This window comes from Pelodiscus sinensis, chromosome 27, assembly GCF_052426305.1.
Source record: "Pelodiscus sinensis isolate ZL-2025 chromosome 27, ASM5242630v1, whole genome shotgun sequence".
Taxonomy (NCBI): domain Eukaryota; kingdom Metazoa; phylum Chordata; order Testudines; family Trionychidae; genus Pelodiscus; species Pelodiscus sinensis.
Window position 1 is genome coordinate 17,952,876 of NC_143078.1, and position 18,101 is coordinate 17,970,976.

Genomic DNA, 18,101 nt, shown 5'->3' on the forward strand with positions numbered 1-18,101 from the left:
CAGCGCCTCCCCCCTGCCCTGTACCACAAGCAGGAGGTGGAGCAGGGGGGGGGGGGGAGATGCGCAGCAGTGCGGGGGAGGGGGGAGAGCTGAAGCGCCGGCACCTGCCAGCCTCTTGGCCAGACCAGCCAGGATCCCCTGGAGGGGCTCCACCCACGGGAGATCCCCCGCGACTGCTGGTGACCCTGCCCTAGCGTGAAATTCTGCGCGCCCGGAGTCCCACTTCGGTTCTCTGGGTGCTGCTGTGGGACTGCAGGGCGGCAGGGGCTGACGTCCCTTGTAGACCCAGGAGCGCGACGGCAGCAGGTGCCAGCTGGGGCGGCCCCCTTGGGTAAGTGGCGCAGCACCCGGCAGCACCAGAGCCCCCCAGCAGTTCTGGCTGCAGAAGGCTGGTTTCCAGGGCGCAGTCACTTGGGGCTGGAAACAGACTTTGCCCCTGACTAAACTCTTCCTTGCCCAGGCCGGCCCCGACGTTCCGAAGGACCAACAGGCCAAGACATCGAGTTACCAACCCTTCCAGCGCTAGCGAGCGGATCCAGCCCAGGTGGTGGCGAGCCCTGGCGGGCCTGTTGAGGTGGCGGAAGGCGCAGCGCGGGGTGGAGAATCCGAAGGAGAGGGAAGTCGTCGCAGGTTGTGACTCTAAGAATTAAGCAACAGGCTCCAGGTTCCTTTGCCCAGAGTGGATACAGGCCGAGGGCCGTGCAGGGTTAACTGAGCCCATCTGCAAATATAACACAGCTCAGCCTCCCGTGTAATCCCTCGCGGAACGCCCACCGGCCGGGAGCGCTTTGAGCAAATCTCCGCTCGTTCGGCACTGAGCTGTTCCTAAGATGGGATTGAGGGAGAATCCAATTTAGAAAAACACCCTTAAGGAGAGGGAATAAAGAAAACCCAGAGAGGAACGTTTGCAAGGGCTGCATGGAAGAGGCCAGGCGAGGGTCGCGAGAGGCGGGAGCGCTCCCTCCCCAGAGCGCCGGGGCTGCGGGAGGACGTGTGAGCTCCTTTCTCGACAGGAGCACGAGCGCGATGGAGGGTCTAATCTAGCTAGACCTGCTTGATGGGACAAGAGTGTTATTTTTAGCCAGAGAGGTAATTAAAACAGGCATCGGCTCTGGCAGCATCTCAGGGAGCTGTCACAAAAGGGCAAAAAGTGCATCTTGCGCATCTGTGTGGCCCACAGAAGAGGCGGCGAATGTCCGAGACGGGCAGAAGGCGCGAGGGCTCGGAGTTCACCTAGTCAAACCCGAGCAGCCGAATCGCAGAGCCACCCAGAAAGCCACGTCTGTGCAGACTGAGCGGCTGGGATGGTGGGAGCGGATCCAAGCGGTGCCGGTGCCCCCTTCTCTCTCTCCTTTTCGGGCAGCGGTTTCCTTGCACTTTACCAGATAGGGGTGGTCCAGTCGCTGCTGGAATTGGCGCCTGACATCCTAAGATCGGCTTCCAAAGTTTACGGCGCGTCGGCTGGATCGCTGATAGCGGCGGCAGTGGTGTGTGAAGCCAGCCTAGGTAAGGAGCGGGTGGCTTGAAGGAAACATGGGGTTTAAGGCCAGGAGAGTATCCGAAAGGAATCATTTGCACAGGGAAACAACCACTTATAATTTAGTCACCCCGTGTCAGGGACCCAGAGGGCAGCTCTGGGCAGGCACATGTCAGATGAGCAGGGACACCCCAGCTGTTTGACCCTCCCTCCCTCGGGAGCCTATTCTGCTCTTTCCCTGGCCTCATGGGGGGGGCAAAGAACCCCCAGCGGAGCCGGGGTGACGGCAGGCTAGAGGCAGGACTGACTGGCAGGGGGAGCGGATTTGATGTGGGCAGATGCAGTTGAGATCGCCGCGTATTTCCTGTTGCACACCGGGGAGGTACCTGGGGCCGGCAGGAGCGGGCGCTTCCCACCCGTAGCTGGAGGGTTTTCTGCACCGTCCTTTCGGGGGCAGCCGGTGTGAACGAACTGTCGTGATTGCAGGCGCTCGGCCCATCACCGCGGGGTGGGGAGGCCCCGGGCCCTGCCCAGGGACACAGCGCAGCATGGACTGGGCAGTGCAGGAACCAGGAGCAGCCAGTACAGCCCAGCTTGGGGAGAGAGGGGCCCAGAGCCAAGGGCTGCGAGTCCCCCTCCCTGTGGTCCCCTACCCCACCCAGCAGCCCGCCTCTCCCTGCAGCTAGCCCTTGTCCTGCTTCCCGGGCAGGTGTCACATGGTCACACGCCCCCTCCCAGGCTCATGACAGAGAGCATCAGCCATGGTGTCCAGGCCCGTCACCATCCGGGTATGTGTGCAGTGCCCAGGGAAACTGAGGCACACACACGGGTTTACTATAGGGCAGCAGAACTCACATTCCATCCCCACTTTGTCGCACAGGGTGAGGCATCCCTCCATTCCTCTGCATGGAACGTTATTGTAATTCCATGGCCGACTGTCGGACTCGCACCGACAGCCCCGTGGCCTGCTTGTTCGGGAGGTGTCGCTGCGACTACCGGGCTGCCAAAGGCTCTCGGCACCCCCTCTGGGATGGCTGGAGCCCTCTGCCCGTCCCCATGGGGGCGTTACTCATCGGCCTGCCATCCGGCCCGACGGACGAGCAGTGCAGCTGCAGGGAAGTCAGGAAAGGGCACGATTCGCACCCGGGTGTCCAGCTACATTGTTGCACACGCTGGTAGAAATCAGCCTCCTTCCACAGACTGGCGCTAGGCCCCTGGCTGCCCCCAGCCTGGCACGCCCCATGCAGCGGCTGGGTGCCGGTGTCTGGATTGTCAGGGGGATCGTGCACCACAGGCCCTGTGCTAGCTGCCTGTGTCCCGGAGCTGGGAGCATGGGGATGCAAAAACTCCCCCGGACACGCACCTTAAATGCCTTCTGCAGGTATGTGCCCTTCGGGACCTGGGACTCTGCCCTGGACACGCGCCCGGCTGCTCTGTGGCTTCCGCAGGCCTGTCTCCTACCTACGCCCCGAGTGAGTCATCCACTGGGGATGACAGGCTGCCGACGTGGCCCGAGGGGCCCGATCCAGCGGGTGTGCTCAGAGGTGCCGACGTGGCCCGAGGGGCCCGATCCAGCGGGTGTGCTCAGAGGTGCCGACGTGGCCCGAGGGGCCCGATCCAGCGGGTGTGCTCAGAGGTGCCGACGTGGCCCGAGGGGCCCGATCCAGCGGGCGTGCTCAGAGGTGCCGACGTGGCCCGAGGGGCCCGATCCAGCGGGTGTGCTCAGAGGTGCCGACGTGGCCCGAGGGGCCCGATCCAGCGGGTGTGCTCAGAGGTGCCGACGTGGCCCGAGGGGCCCGATCCAGCGGGTGTGCTCAGAGGTGCCGACGTGGCCCGAGGGGCCCGATCCAGCAGGTGTGCTCAGAGGTGCCGACGTGGCCCGAGGGGCCCGATCCAGCGGGTGTGCTCAGAGGTGCCGACGTGGCCCGAGGGGCCCGATCCAGCGGGTGTGCACAGAGGTGCCGACGTGGCCCGAGGGGCCCGATCCAGCGGGTGTGCTCAGAGGTGCCGACGTGGCCCGAGGGGCCCGATCCAGTGGGTGTGCTCAGAGGTGCTGACGTGGCCCGAGGGGCCCGATCCAGTGGGTGTGCTCAGAGGTGCTGACGTGGCCCGAGGGGCCCGATCCAGCGGGTGTGCTCAGAGGTGCCGACGTGGCCCGAGGGGCCCGATCCAGCGGGTGTGCTCAGAGGTGCTGACGTGGGGGGTGTGCACAGAGGCGCTGATGGGAATGGGCGTCCCTTGGGTTAGCTTAGCCAAGGTCGCGGGGGAGGAGGAGAGTCTCCATCAGAGCGTGTAGCCCTGTGGTGAGAGCCCTCACCTGGGCCGGGGAGGCCCGTGGCTTGGATGGGATTGGAGCAGACAAGGTGGCAGCATCTTCTGGCGCTTGGCGCGGGGAAGAGGCCTCTGGAAAATCCCAGCCAGGCAGCTGCAATGGGGCAGCCCGGTGGAATCCCTGGCGTTTCACGGAACTGTGCTTTCAAATTCAGCTCCATTCCCACCTCGCGTGACCCTGCATTAGTTATGTCACATGCTCCAGGGGGCTGCTCGAGCATTTATAACTGCCCTTAATGCCGGGCGGCTCCAGGCCTTCGGGACACGGAGGTATTTTTGCTCGGTCTAATCTGTCTGCCCCATTTTCTAGCGCAATCCCACGGATCGCTGGCCTGTGACAGCTGCAGCAGGGAGAGCCCAGGGCAGTCTTGCTCTCGCCAGGTTAGGGCCCAGCCCGCAAACCCTGCGCAGCGGGCACATGAGGAGCCGCCTGGACGCTCGCGGGACGGCAGCTCTGCAGGATCAGGGCTGACTGTGCGTCCGCCGGACGTGAAAACACCCAGGGCTTGGGAGAGGGCCCATGGGTGCGCCTGGCCCCTGGGGTCTTGCTTCTGCATGTCCAGGCGGACAGAGCCTGAGCTGCACTAGGGACGCTGAAAAGGGCAACTGGGTAACGGCTGAAAATCTCAGGGCTTCCATGCTGTGGGCTGAGCCTGCAGCGCAGCCGGCTCCCTGGGAGCAGAGCTGGCTGGCCCACCCCGGGAGTCCAGTCACATCTGTGCCACGGACCTGTAGGCTGGTCCTTGCCAAGTGCTGGGTGCTGTACAGGGAAGGCGCTTTAAGGGAACACACTGCATGTCTGGGGCTGAGACGCTGCGATTTCTGTGGGCACCAGTGTCAGGGGCTGAAGACCCCAGCGGAGCCAGTGGCTAGGGAGGGCCTAGTGCTAAGGCCCTACCGAATTCATGGGCCATTTCCCAGTCCCTGGTAAATGCCATGACCCTGAAATTCCATGGTGCTCTGACTGCGCGGCCCCGGCCCACAAAGGGGCTGTGTGGGGCGCAAGGTTCTCGTAGGGGGTTGGGTATCGCTACCCTCACTTCTGCAGAGCCGGGCAGCTGGACAGCAACGGCTGCTGGCCAGGCAGCTCTGACGGCCGAGTGGCCGCCAGCAGCAGGAGGACAAGGGGACGTCTTGCCACCCTCACTTCTGTGCTGCTGCCTTCGTCAGCAGCCGCCACGCTGATCACTCAGCGCCGAAAGCAGCAGCCCAGCAGGAAGGACGACACGGGGATGGCGTAACCACCCTGGCTTCTGTGCTGCTGCTGGGTGCTGCCTTCGGAGCTGGGCACCCGGCCAACATTCCACCCTCCGCTCTCCAGCTGCCGGCTCTGTAGCAAAACTGTGACCCCCTAAAATAACCTTGCAACCCCTGTCTGGGTCAGGACCCGCAGCTTGAGACATGCTGCCCCCATGACGTCGGTGTCCCACGGAGTAAATGCGCACACAGGAAGACACCAGACTTCCCGGCTGCCAGGCGCTGTGCGGGGCTGAATTTGGTGGGGCCCTACCTATTGCTCAGCTGCAAGAGAAGCTGGGGCTGGCTCAGCCCAGAGGGCGCTGGAGCGGCTGCAGGGCTGGGGCTGCCAGTGAGACGACACCTGGGGCAGACACAGAAATGGCTCCCTCTTGACAACATGCCGACTCCCAGTCCCGGGTGCCCATCTGGCACGAGCGCTCATGGAGCTCGATGAGAGCGGCCGGGGTTCCATCTCCCCATGCTGGTGCCCTCGGAGCCCTCCCGGCTCTGAGCCTAGACCGCAAAGGACACCAACACGTAATTAGCATTGACCAAGCTGCTGGTGTCCCTCTCACTTCCTGCTCACAACAGCACGAAGGCGCCTCTTCCATCCACGCGCAGAGTGCACCATGATGTGCGCTGACACCTGGGCGAGTGTCACCACCAGCAGAAACACAAACTGATCAGCTGAGCGGCATTCGAATTGCTCCTCCGTGGCTGCGCAAGCGCCCAGATCACAGGGAGCGCAGCTGCACCATTGAGCAGACTTGCTGAGGGGCGATTGTGGGGAATTTCACACACAGCTTACAGCTCCCCAGAATCAGCAACTGAAACCACAGTGGTATAACGTCGGGCGCTCGTAGGTCTTTAAGGGAAACTGGTGGCAAATGACCTTCTTCCCCTCCCTCTGCCAGAGGACCTAAAGGAATCGTTCCAGGAAGCCGTGAGAAACGCCAGGAAAACGATTCTCGGCCCGCTGTCTCCCAGCTGCAACACGCTCCGCACCGTGCAGAAGGGCTTGTACAAGATGCTGCCAGAGAATTCTCACCAGGTGGCTTCGGGGCGGCTGCACATTTCCCTCACGCGCGTGACGGACGGACAGAATGTCATGGTGTCCGAGTTCAGTTCTAAGGAGGACCTGATCCAGGTAACAGGGCTTTCTCTGCTGAGTTCCTGCGGGAGAGGGGGATCCCACAGCGCTGAGCTCCATGCACACGGGCAGGCAGCAGGAAGAGAGATCTGCTGTTCTGGCCTGCTCCAGAGATTCCACCCGGGGCCTGGGCTCGGAGGCAGCACATTACGCTACAAACACCAGACGTGACCCAAAGTTCTCATTGGTGCTGCTCCTGGAAACAACTTGCTCTCGTGCGTGGTGGCTGCGGGGGCATCCCTCAGCTGTTCCCTCCATCCCCATTGCCAGGCCTTTTAACTATCGCAGGCTGCGACCTCTTCATCCCAGCCACGCCGCGTTCCAAACCGGGGCCCCTGTCTCGGTGACTAAAGGGACCAAGTCTCCGTGTCTCTGGAGCCCACCTCGTCAGATGCTTGGAGCGGAAGCTCCAGTCTGGCAGGGCTGTATCACACCTACAGAGGTGGGCCTGTTACATCATGCTAAGGAGGCTCATTCGGTCAGGGCGCTGGCCCACTTCCCGCTGTTGATAAGAAGGTGAGACTGTCCCTGGACAGACCCATCCTGACCGCATCACACAGTAACAGGCTGGAAATTGCCAGACTTCAGCAAAAAACCCTTCAAAACCAGATTGCAGCGTGAAACTGACGAGCTGGAATTCATGTGCAAAACTGGCACCGTCAGGATGGGTCTGTCCAGGGACTGGGACCGGCTCGCTCGTTACAAAAAGTAATTTCCCCTTAGGCAGTCTCACCTTCTTATCAACAGCAGGAAGCGGGCCAGCGCCCTGACAGAATTAGCCTCGTTAGCATGGAGACACCACCCCTCTGCCAGACTGGAGTTTCCCCTCCATGTGCTGACAAAGTAGGTTCCAGCCCACGACAGCTTGTACCTGAATAAATCTGTTTAGTCCTTAAGTTGCCACAGGACTCCAGGCGGGTTTTGCGGAAACAGACTAGTGACTGCCCCTGAGAGTTGTGCATTGTGAGCCTGGCCGTGCGCTGATTAGACTGGAAGGCTGACGACGGAAAGCAGCCCCAGGGAAGACCCATGGTGGGGGTGGGAGACGGGAGGTGTTTGGTTTATGAACAAAGAACAAAGGGCTGCTATGACAGATCTGGCATTGCCAAGGGGCACAGGGGCTCTTACCATTAAGGAGGCAAAGGACGGCTCCCTTGCACCGTGCATGGCAGCTCACAGGCACGCCTGAGTGACGCGCTGGAGAGATGTGGGATGAGCGTTTGAGTTAATGCAGAGCTCTTGGAGCCATGCCGGTCCCAGGACACTCGCCAGACCAGCTGGGAAAGGGAATGTTTTTTACTGGATCAGTTTTGATTTCTCTCCCCAACAGAGGTTGGTCCAAGAAAAGGCATTGCCTCCTCGCCTCATCTCTCTCCTACCCCTGGAGTCTCTTGCAGGCAGTGCCCTGTTGCACCACATCCCCGTGCAACAGAACAGCGCCCGTAAGAAACGTAAGGCACCTTCACCCGGCTTTCACTTGCAGTGTGGGGTGGCCATGTTGGTGACCAGGGAACAGGGTGAAGCAGGAACGTCTTTTATTGGACCCTCTTCTGGTGGTGAACGAGACAAACGTCTTCAGAACCAGCGTGTGGCGCTCACGAGCGTCTCTCCCCCAGAAGTCGGCTCAATAGAAGGTGACCTCAGGCACCTGGTCTGGCCTCCCGTCCGAGTGTAAGTGGTGAGCAGCGGTGGGCTGAGCTCTGGGAGTGCCCACTGGGAACTCCCGTGCGGCCTGCTGAGCTGCCGAGGGACACCGGGCCCTGCGCGGACTGACGGGGAGTTCTTGTGTCGCCCATGGCCGGTGGAGCCAGGGTGCTGGGACGCAGAGGCAGGGCTCTCCCACACCCAGGGCAGATGGTAGCACAGTGCCTCCCAGGAAGCCACACAAATGGTACAATGCCTGCTCCTGGATTTGGACAGCCCAGGCGCCTGGACACAAGAGCCTGTCACAGGGCCAAGGAAAGCACCGTGGCGCGGTTCAGAGCAGATGCACCATCCCGGAGGGTGAGGCGTGTAAAGCCAGAAAGGGGATGGAGGTGGGCGGGGGAGACGGGCGGCGTGACCGGTGCTTGGAGGGAGATGGAAGTGTTGCAATTACCAGGAGGGAAGGGGCTTGGTGCTTACGTATAATGAGGCATGTTACACCAAAGCCTCCCAGATATTCCTGTCCCTTGGCCATGGCCTGTTACTACGGACGTGCCGTTGCTCTATGGAGCCTGGAGGGAGACTCGCCTTCCCAAGCAAGTCAGCTGTCAACCCCCTAACGCGCTGGCCGGAAACGAGGCCTCATCTCCCTACTGGTGACAGGCAGGGGAAAGCTGCACCCCGTGAGCCACTGGGATTTAGCCCAGTTCTTCCCAGTACCTGCCCTGATTTCACACCATCCCACACCTAAAGCCTGGGGGAGAGCAAGTCACAAACATTCCCGAGGAACGTTTTCCAGCTGGACAATGCCGATTTGATCCGCTGGGCACGTGCGGATTTCGCGCCGTTTCCAACAGTTTCACTGTGATAAGGTTGAAGAGCCGTGTTCAGACTTTGCCGTTCCCACCCTTGTTCTATTAGCTGAGCAGTGGAGCTCACAGGCGCGTCTTGGCGACGGGTAGTTTCGATAGGAGAGTGCTGGGGGTTTAGTGCTGCGGGAATTGGGAGGGAGACGTGCGGTGGCATGAAAGGCGTTTGGAAAGTCAGCCGGCCCCCAATGCAGTTAGATCTGACTGGCTCTGGTTTGGGTCTGGATCGCAGCGCACGGTGGTGCGGGAACATTCTGTAAGGGTGGGGCTGCTGGCCCCCGATGCCCCTCTCCTGCCCTCCACCTGAGGCCGGGAGCAAAGCCCTGGCTTGCAGGGCAGCCGCTGGGGCCTGGGGTAAGCAGCAGATCTCCCAGCATGTGGGGCTGAAGCAGAGGCCTGGGTAAAAGGGCAGCAGCGAGGACCCTGGGAGCTAGGCCGGGTGCACCCCCCCCCCCCCAGGTCCTGTGCCCACAGCAGCCCATCAGCTCCGGTTTCTCTCTGGGCAATAAATCCAGACTTGGGGAGACGGAGGAGCACTGCGCGATATTCGCTAACGCTTCCCTGCTTCCCTTCCGGCAGGCACTGATCTGCAGCTGCTTCGTTCCCATCTACTGTGGCTTCATCCCTCCCTCCTTCCGAGGCGTGGTGAGTGCGCTAGCAACTAGTCCAGGGGTCACGGCTTCGCTTCCCGCCTGGCTCTGCTCTCAGATTCCTAAGGCCAGATCCCCAGCTGGCATAAACACTGGCTGAGGGGCCGTCCATCCCACACGTCTAAAGGCTGCAATGGGCCGTCAAGTCAGGCCCCCAGCAAAACTAAGCCTCTGAATCTCACCCAGGAAGTCCCAGGAGCGGGCTGGCCTAGAGCTCTTGGAATCTAGCTGCTGGGGGTTCATTTGGCTTATTACGGTTCCGACTACGTGTGGGCTGCTCAGTTTCAGCCCCTATGAATGTGCCTGCGAGTTTGCGGGTTCCTTGAGCGGCGCATGGACAGGAGCAAAGGCCAATCGTACCCAGGGAGTTGAATTCAGCTCAGGGGAGGCTGCTTGGAGCTGCCTGGGGGCTGGCTCCAGACAGACACGGTCGGCCTGTGGCCTGCTGCAGAGAAGCACCAGGTGAGGGTGTCGCCTGTAAATTCGGGGCTCTCGGCCCTGGGTACAGACGTTCCAGGCCGGACAAACAGGGTGTTCCAGCGGAGTGGCTGGGACAGCCCCTCCCACGCAGGCTAACCCGCCCCCCGCGTCTCTAGAATCGGGGTAACAAGCCGCCGCTTGTGTCGGCAGGCTCAGGGCGTCAGGCCTGGCTGCTAGAACAGATACTCTGGAGCCACCTCCGGTTTCAGCTGGGGCGGGGCTGGTTTAACCTTCCCATCCAGTCTCCTGTGCCACTGGCTGCCCCTCCCACGCAGGCAGGCCCTGGCCCCCAGCCAGCAGGTCTCTCCCAGGCTGCTGCTCTCAGCTCTTGGCCCATAGCTGTGTGGGGAGAACCTGGCAGCAGGAGGACAGGCTGGGGCAGAGGACAGGCTCCAAGTTGGGAGCAGGAACCCAGACCCCTCACAGGCCTTTCCTCCCTCTTGGCACAACGCACCCTACGGCTTTCCATGCAAGACAGCAGGGGCCAGCCTTAAGGATTCACGTAATGGGCGCGTGTTCCACTCCGCTAGGACTGCCAAGTTCTCTTACAAGCTGGCAATACCTCCAGCCCCACAACAACCCATGGGTGGTAGGCACTGAGGCACCTGCGGGATAAATGACCTGACCAAGGTCACATGGGAAATCTGTGGCAGAAGCAAGACTGGCTCCCACATTTCCTGACTCCCGTTTGGTTGCCTTGAACACAAGCTGTCTTTGGCCCGTTGCAACCTGGGACAAGGACGCAGTGGCTGGGACTCAGGCGACCGAGATTCTGCTTGTGGCACTGGCCTGCGAGGAGATCTCGGGCAAGTCACTTCCCTTTTCCCTGCCTCCGTTTGCTCAGCTATGACACAGGCCGGGGGGGGGGGGGGGAGAGGTGAGGGGGGGATTGACTCTGATCAGCGCGAGATCTACTGAGGAAAGGCCTAGAGCGAGGGATTATCTTACATGCTACTAGTTAGCACATCGCAGCGGGGTTGGCAGGCAGCCCCTGAGACACCCACGCCCGCAGTGTTCGCATGCCCACCTGTCCTGACAGCTGTGACGCGCCTGCGGAGTTTGAACTATGATAAATAACCCGCTGCTGTCCCCCCAGCGCTACGTTGACGGGGGCTTCACTAACCTACAGCCGTGTTCTGACCTGGAGGCCGTGATCACCGTGTCCCCCTTCACGGGAGAGCTCGACATATGCCCTCGGGACTGCCCGGCTATCTTCTACTCTTTCCAGATCTTTAACAGCAGCATCCAGATCTCAGTGGAAAACCTCTGCAGGATTAGCTACGCTCTCTTCCCACCGAGCTACCTGGTAAGTGGGCCTTACCACCGTACCCAGTGTTTCCCGCTTGGCTTCCCGGCTGAGCGGATTCCCACGCCTCCAGATTTTCCCAGGATCCTGCCTTGCTCTGAAATAGCCGCCCAGGTGAAACCACCTTTGACCCCCCTATGCACAGGCGCTACTTCTACCAGAGCCAGTGAGCCTGGGCCAGGCCTTAAATCCATCTTGGTTACGGATCAGGCTGAAACCTGCAAAGGGGGCCATATTATCCTGTCCCTGCTGTTGTGAGGTCCCTCTGAAGCATCTGGGGCAGGCCACTGTCAGAAAGACATACCGGATGGGACAGATTTTGGGTCTGCTGTACTCTGGCAACCCCCATGCACAATGTCCGCTCTAATTATTTCCATCCATGTGTGGAATAAATTTTGTTCTGTGCACCGAGATATGTGTGGCTGCACACCACCAGGAGACACACATGCTGCAGGCTGGGGGCACCCTGCTAATCAGCTGGGTGGTCTCTGAATCTCCTGGCTGGCCACCCGAGCGCTCAGTGTACCGGAACCCTGCCTGTCCCGTCGATGGGCTAGAGAACCCAGGGGAGTGGAGCCGTCTTCTGCACACAGGCAGAGAGGAGGGGGTGCAGCTGCCATGAGTTGGGTGGTTTTTTCCAGCTCTGGCTGCCCCTCCCGTGCCAAGGGCTCTGGGGTCATGGGGGGGGGGGGGCAGTGGTGGCTGGGTTTGTTTCTTGCCGCAAGGCAAGAACCAGAAATTACAGCCTGATTGGCTGCTCTGCCCCAGGAGGCGGGGAAGTGGGTAGGGCAACCAATGAGAACAGGTTTTGCTCCAGGAGACCAGCTGGAGTTGTAGAGATTTGCTTTGCTGGGAGGCAGAGGAGACAGCAAGTGCCCGCGAGTTGCCCTTCCCGCAGCCCGAGTTCCCTCTGACGCAGGTGCCTTCCTCCGCAGGTCCTGACGGAGTTCTTCTCGCGAGGCTACCAGGACACGGTCCTTTTCTTACGCAGGAACAGTGAGTGTGGCCCCAGCCCGCCCCTGCAGCGGCACGCGCTGTCCGGCATGGCCAGGCTGGAGGAGCGACCCCGGCACCTCCCCTACTGAGCAGTACAAGGACAGAGGGACCTCGCGGGCCAGTGTCAGTTCAGCAGACAATGGCCTGGGATGGCAGTGGGGGAGAAGCTGGAGATGAGTCGACAGGGGCCTTGTAGCCAAGAAGGCGAAGGGCACATGGGGCTGCATTAGGAGGAGCATGGCCAGGCGATCTAGGGACGTGTTGATTCCCCTTTATTCAGCACTGGTGAGGCCACATCTGGACTATTGTGTCCAGTTCTGGGCCCCCACTACAGAAAGGACGTGGACACATTGGAGAGAGTCCAGCAGAGGCAACCAAAATGATTCGGGGGCTGGAGCACGTGACCTATGAGGAGAGGCTGAGGGAGTTGGGTCTGTTTAGTCTGCAGAAGCGAAGAGTGAGGGGAGATTTGAGAGCAGCCTGCAGCTCCCTGAAGGGGGGTCCAGAGAGGCTGGCGAGAGGCTGTTCTCAGTGGGGGCAGGTGGCAGAAGGAGGAGCAATGGGCTCAAGTTGCAGTGGGGGAGGTCTCGGTTGAAGATTCAGAAAAACGATTTCCCTGGGCGGGTGGGGAAGCGCTGGGCTGGGTTCCCGAGGGAGGGGCTGGAAGCTCCATCCCTAGAGGTGTTTCAGTCCCGGCTTGACACAGCCCTGGCTGGGATTGGCCCTGCTTTTACAGGGGTTGGCCATACCTGCCTCCCTGCCCCATGAATACAAATGACCTCTACCCTTGCTTTTGCTAAAGCCCCGGGCCAGACGCTCAGCAGACCTGCTGGCCAGGTGCAGTTCGGCACAGCAGGCTGCTGTTGCACGTCACCAAGCCACACAAGCCAACGGGCGGTAGGCGCCTTTATGTGTCCAGTCTCATGCAGCGTCACCAGGACCTTCCACACCGTGCCCTGCAATCAGCCCTGACTGGCGCCAGCTTTCCCGTTGTTCTGTCTCCTAGATGCCTTCGGTGGGAATTATCCCGCCAACACGGTCACCTTCCGGTTTGCCAGTTTGCTCAGTAGAAAGGGCCTGTCTGGAGCTAATGAAGAGAGCTCCTGCCGGGGCCCAGACACTGCCGGGCTCGGATCCAACGGGAACCTGCCCCTGCCACAGACTCCTGCTGTGAGCGGGACACTCAACGGAACAGACCAGAAAGTGCTGCAGCAACTGACTCCAGGCCAGCACAAAGGTAGACGAGTCAGATTTGTCCCCTCCTGCCCTGCCCCTTCATCCCCAAGGCCCTGCCCTGACTCCTGCATCCCCCCTCCACCACCTCCTGCTCTGAAGGCCCCAGGCATCACCAGGTAAGACTGAAATGCAACGTGCGTAGAAGGCAGCAGCCACAGATCACAAAATCCTGACAGTTTTGGTGCCGTCCAACCTTGTTTATACTTCTCTGATGTTGTAAGGGAACCGAAGACCTCCTCAGTGTCCACAGGTAAGTGACAAGTAGAAACGAACGTCTATTGCGACGAGCAACAGAAAACAGCTACAAGCACAACGGCGGCCAAGAGGGGATTTTCACGGGGGATGAATGGTTTGATTCCAAAGGGATTTAGGTGCCTAATTTCCTTACTTCCCTTTGACACTTCAGCCTTTGAAAGGAAATTCTGTCTGGGAGGGCTTTAGACTCAACACAGTTTTCAGGAAGTTATTCATTTGGGGTTCCTATAAGAACGGCCGTACTGGGTCAGACCAAAGGTCCATCTAGCCCAGTAGCCTGTCTGCCGACAGTGGCCAGCACCAGGTGCCCCAGAGAGGGTGGACCGAAGACAATGATCAAGCGATTTGTCTCCTGCCATCCCTCTCCAGCCTCTGACAGACAGAGGCCAAGGACACCATTTTATCCCCTGGCTAATAGCCTTTTATGGACCTAACCTCCATGAATTTATCCAGCTTCAATTTAAACTCTCTTATAGTCCTAGCCTTCACCGCCTCCTCTGGCAAGGAGTTCCACAGGTTGACTATGCACTGTGTGAAGAAGAACTTTCTTTTATTAGTTTTAAACCTGCTACCCATTAATTTCATTTGGTGTCCTCTAGTTCTTCTATTATGGGAACTAATAAATAACTTTTCTTTATCCGCCCTCTCCACACCACTCATGATTGTATAGACCTCTATCCTATCCCCCCTCAGTCTCCTCTTTTCTAAACTGAAAAGTCCCAGTTGCTTTAACCTCTCCTCATATGGGACCTGTTCCAAACCCCTAATCCTTTTGCTGAATTTGCTCCATAAATTAGAAGTTGTTTTTAAAGCCTTGTGTTTCTCTGCTATTGGCTTTGGCTGTCTCTCCAGCTGCCCGAGAGACGCAGCAGGCACCTGGACTGCTGGACTCGATGATTGAGCTAATATCACAGTGTCTTAGGAAGCTTATAAGACCTACACAGATGCTGTTTTCTCTTAGTAAGAGGTGAGTTGGGGTTGAATGAGAGTTTCTGGTGGCTTTTCTGCCTTGCAGCTTTAGCTGTGATCCTTTGCTGAGCCTATGTGGCCTACTGCAAGGGAAGGGGAGTGGGGGAGTTACGGTTCCATGCCTCTTACTTAGGGCTGGTCACAAATTCTTTGCTGAAGCTGTTTTTTAATGGAAAATGGGGTTTTCAGTGAATGTGTTTTGGTTTTTTATCCAAGCACCAAGCACCTGCAGACTAACATATTTTGGCCCACACCTGACCTGTGTCCATGTGGCTAACCCACCAGAATGGCTTGTGGGGAGTGTAGGTCATTTCCCTTATGTCCTCAGTCCCCTCAGAGGCCTGGCAGTACGTTCCCAGTGCAGTAAGCACAGTCCATGGCTTTGCTTTCAAAGGCTCGACCAGCTCTGGGGCGTGTTGGATGAGCTCTGCTGGATGGCGCAACAGTTCACAAGGACGGGGCGCCTGGCCAGACACATGGCCACGGGCCTGTCGAACGGAGCCGTCTCAGAGAGGTGAGAGCAGCTACTGCCCAGGAGAGAAGGGGATTTGTCGGGGAGGGAGGGCATGGGGGAGATATTTGAAGGCACAGCAGCACCTAATCCCAGATCCTCAAAGGTATTTAGATGGTTCACGCCTATTGAAACCAATGGACTTAGGCACCTAATCCCAGATCCTCTAAGGTATTTAGATGGTTCACTCCTGTTGAAACCAATGGACTTAGGCACCTAATCCCAGATCCTCTAAGGTATTTAGATGGCTCACTCCTGTTGAAACCAATGGATTTAGGCACCTAATCCCAGATCCTCTAAGGTATTTAGATGGCTCACTCCTGTTGAAACCAATGGACTTAGGCACCTAATCCCAGATCCTCTAAGGTGCAAGTGCCTAACTGCCAAGAGTTGCAATAGGAGCTAAGCACCTGAACACTGTGCAGGGTCTGGATCCTCGCTTTCGTTGCCTGTCAAGGTGAGTTAGGTGCCTTGCAACCTTGGAGCTTACTCCAGTCTGGGCTCTAGCTTTTCAGAGGGCTCCTTTTGCAGCTACCGAATTCGCTTTGGGCACTTAGAGCCGGATCCAAAGCCCCAGAAATCAAGGAGAGCCTTTTCACTGGTTTCAGCAGGGCCATGCTGCTGCTGAAGACTTCTGTTGAATCATGCTCCATCCTTCCTGGTCCCTGGGGAACATACATGCTTTAACCAGAACAGCAGAAAGGCCCATTGCTCTCAGAACAATGTTATGGAAGAGTCGGTTGGAAATTTTTCACTGAAATTTTTTCACCAGAAAATGCCGATTCATCAAAACCAAAACTTCCTGCAGAGATGCGTCAATTTTAACAAATTGTTCCTATTAAAAAAAAAAGAAAAACAATTGAGGGAGGGGAGCAAATTGTCCCATTTCAACATTTTTGGAAGAAAATGCTTTGACTGTGGGTTCAAACCAACATTTCAGTTGAAATATTAGTTACGTTCAAATTTTGTTTAAAAAGGGCAAAATCAAAATAAAAGGTTTCGATCAACCCAAACTGAACTCTTGGGGGGTTTTCTGTTCATCAAATTTGACTTTCCATCCCTAGTGGAGATGGGAGATTTTTCAAATTCTCCCAGGACAGGAAACCCATTCCGCCCTCGCTCTCATTTTCGGAGGCACCTGGTGACGTGCGCGGCATTTCTTCGGCAGTGGCTCGCATGAGACAATGTCCCTGTGTTTTCTTTAGGAAGCTGTCATCGCTGGGCATGCGGAAGCATTCAGACCAGGCTGATTCTGCAATTGCTGACTGATTGGCTTAGGCAGCGACGGACAGAAGTGGGACTCAGTTCACTAACTGTCACAATGGCCTCTGGAAATATGCTCAGGGGCCAGGCTGGTTTCTAGTGCTGCCACGAGCCCACCCTGGCTGCGAGAACTATTCAGGAAGGGGCTGTCAGTCCGCCCCAGCACTTCATATTCTAAGGAAAGCTACGTTCTGGTGAAGTGGACATCAGTGCATCTGTACAGCTATTAATGACAGAAAACTTCCTTGATGCAGAGTTAAGTTGCCCTGTGCTAGCTGGTGCCTTTCCACAACACCAACTCCAGCAAAATTCAAACAGGTTAAAGCCAGGAAATACAGAGTTAAGGTGAATGCCCACACAACCTTAACTCTGCCCCCCAGAGTTGGCAATAGGGCCTTGGGAATATCTGCAGTCATTCCAGCTGTGTTGGACATAGCTGGGCTGAATGATGGAGAAAGACTGGCTAGCTTGGACAAGCTAGGACTGTGAAATGAGGAGCTCTGGCTTTGAGCCCCACCCATGTGGAGGCAAGACGTGTAACTTGAGGTTTCAGTCTGCGTCATTTCTATGCCAGCTTGTGTCAGGGCCCAGGGATCTTCCTGCCATTGGTACTGTCAGCAGGGAGACAGGACGGGAGAGCAGTCTGTGGATTGAAGGATGCCAGGAAGTGCCGGGTTTGGGTGGTACCCTATGGGAAGGGTTGTAAAAGGGGAAGAACGGGAGGTCACATGTCTCAAGTGCGGTATTCTGGTCGGGAAGCAGGCGCAATGTTTCCGTGTATGGAAAGTACAGCTAGCGCCTGTCCACTACTGTGAAAGGCAGAGCGGGAGTATGGGGATGTCTAGACTGTGGACGTATCCTGAAATAGCAACTCTGCATCTTTACATGTGCCTGCTATGTCCCAGAATAGTGGGCATGTTATTCTGGTGCCCTGTAACATTAAAGGATGTGTTGGAATAGTGCCTTGTTTTGAAATCTGGTGCTGTCTACACAGTGCCAAATTTCAAAATAAGCTCTTTTGACCTAGACTCAGAATAAGCTACACAATTTGCATAGCACAAATTGTGTAGCTTATTCCGACAGAAGGATGCAATCTAGATTCACCCTACGTGTGTTCTGGGCCTAATGGATGCTGAACGAGGGCAGAGTTAAGGTGTTCTGAGCATTTACCGTAACTCTGTATTTCTAGGCTTTCTGAAATTTAAGTTTTGTTGACTTCAGTGTTTTGTAAGGGCACAACTTATCACTGGGCAACTTTACCTTAAAGCTTTTGCCATTTAATTTCCTAGCTTTCTAAGCAGAAATGTTCATTGGGAGGAGTTACTGGCAGTTGTAGTTCTCACTTAGATTTGCAGTTGATATGCACCTGTGGCTAGATAGTAACCCAAAAGCCTAACTTTTATTTAATGCTTTTCACTGGTACATCTCAAAACACTTTACATTGTTATCATCATTTTACAGATGGGAAACGGAGGCACCCAGAGGTGAAGTGACTTGCCCAAGGTCACACAGCAGGCCAGTGGCAGAGCTAGCCCTACACGGTTGCTATGTGATTTGAAATGTTGGCAACGGGCAGTTGCTAGCAGGGCCAGGGAGAGAAATCTTATCCCTAACTCTCAGCATGTGAGAGGCCAGCGTGTCTCTCCCCTAGCGCTGCAACAGGGAGCCCCCACTGCCAACGTTTCCAGCTGTGTGTCTGCTCCGCATCCCGTAAGGCATTGGCTG

General features: G+C 57.7%; 1 protein-coding gene across 1 annotated transcript; it reads left to right on the forward strand.

The window, feature by feature from the left end:
* Positions 1–584: 584 nt before the first annotated feature.
* On the forward strand, positions 585–17,812 carry LOC102452905 (omega-hydroxyceramide transacylase). The gene is made up of 9 exons (XM_006125301.5): positions 585–1,506; positions 5,962–6,194; positions 9,290–9,355; positions 10,937–11,146; positions 12,082–12,142; positions 13,149–13,379; positions 14,486–14,600; positions 14,997–15,116; positions 16,319–17,812. The coding sequence occupies exons 1-9, from the start codon at positions 1,305–1,307 to the stop codon at positions 16,380–16,382; spliced, it is 1,302 nt and encodes a 433-aa protein (XP_006125363.2). The 5' UTR covers positions 585–1,304; the 3' UTR covers positions 16,383–17,812.
* Positions 17,813–18,101: the final 289 nt, after the last annotated feature.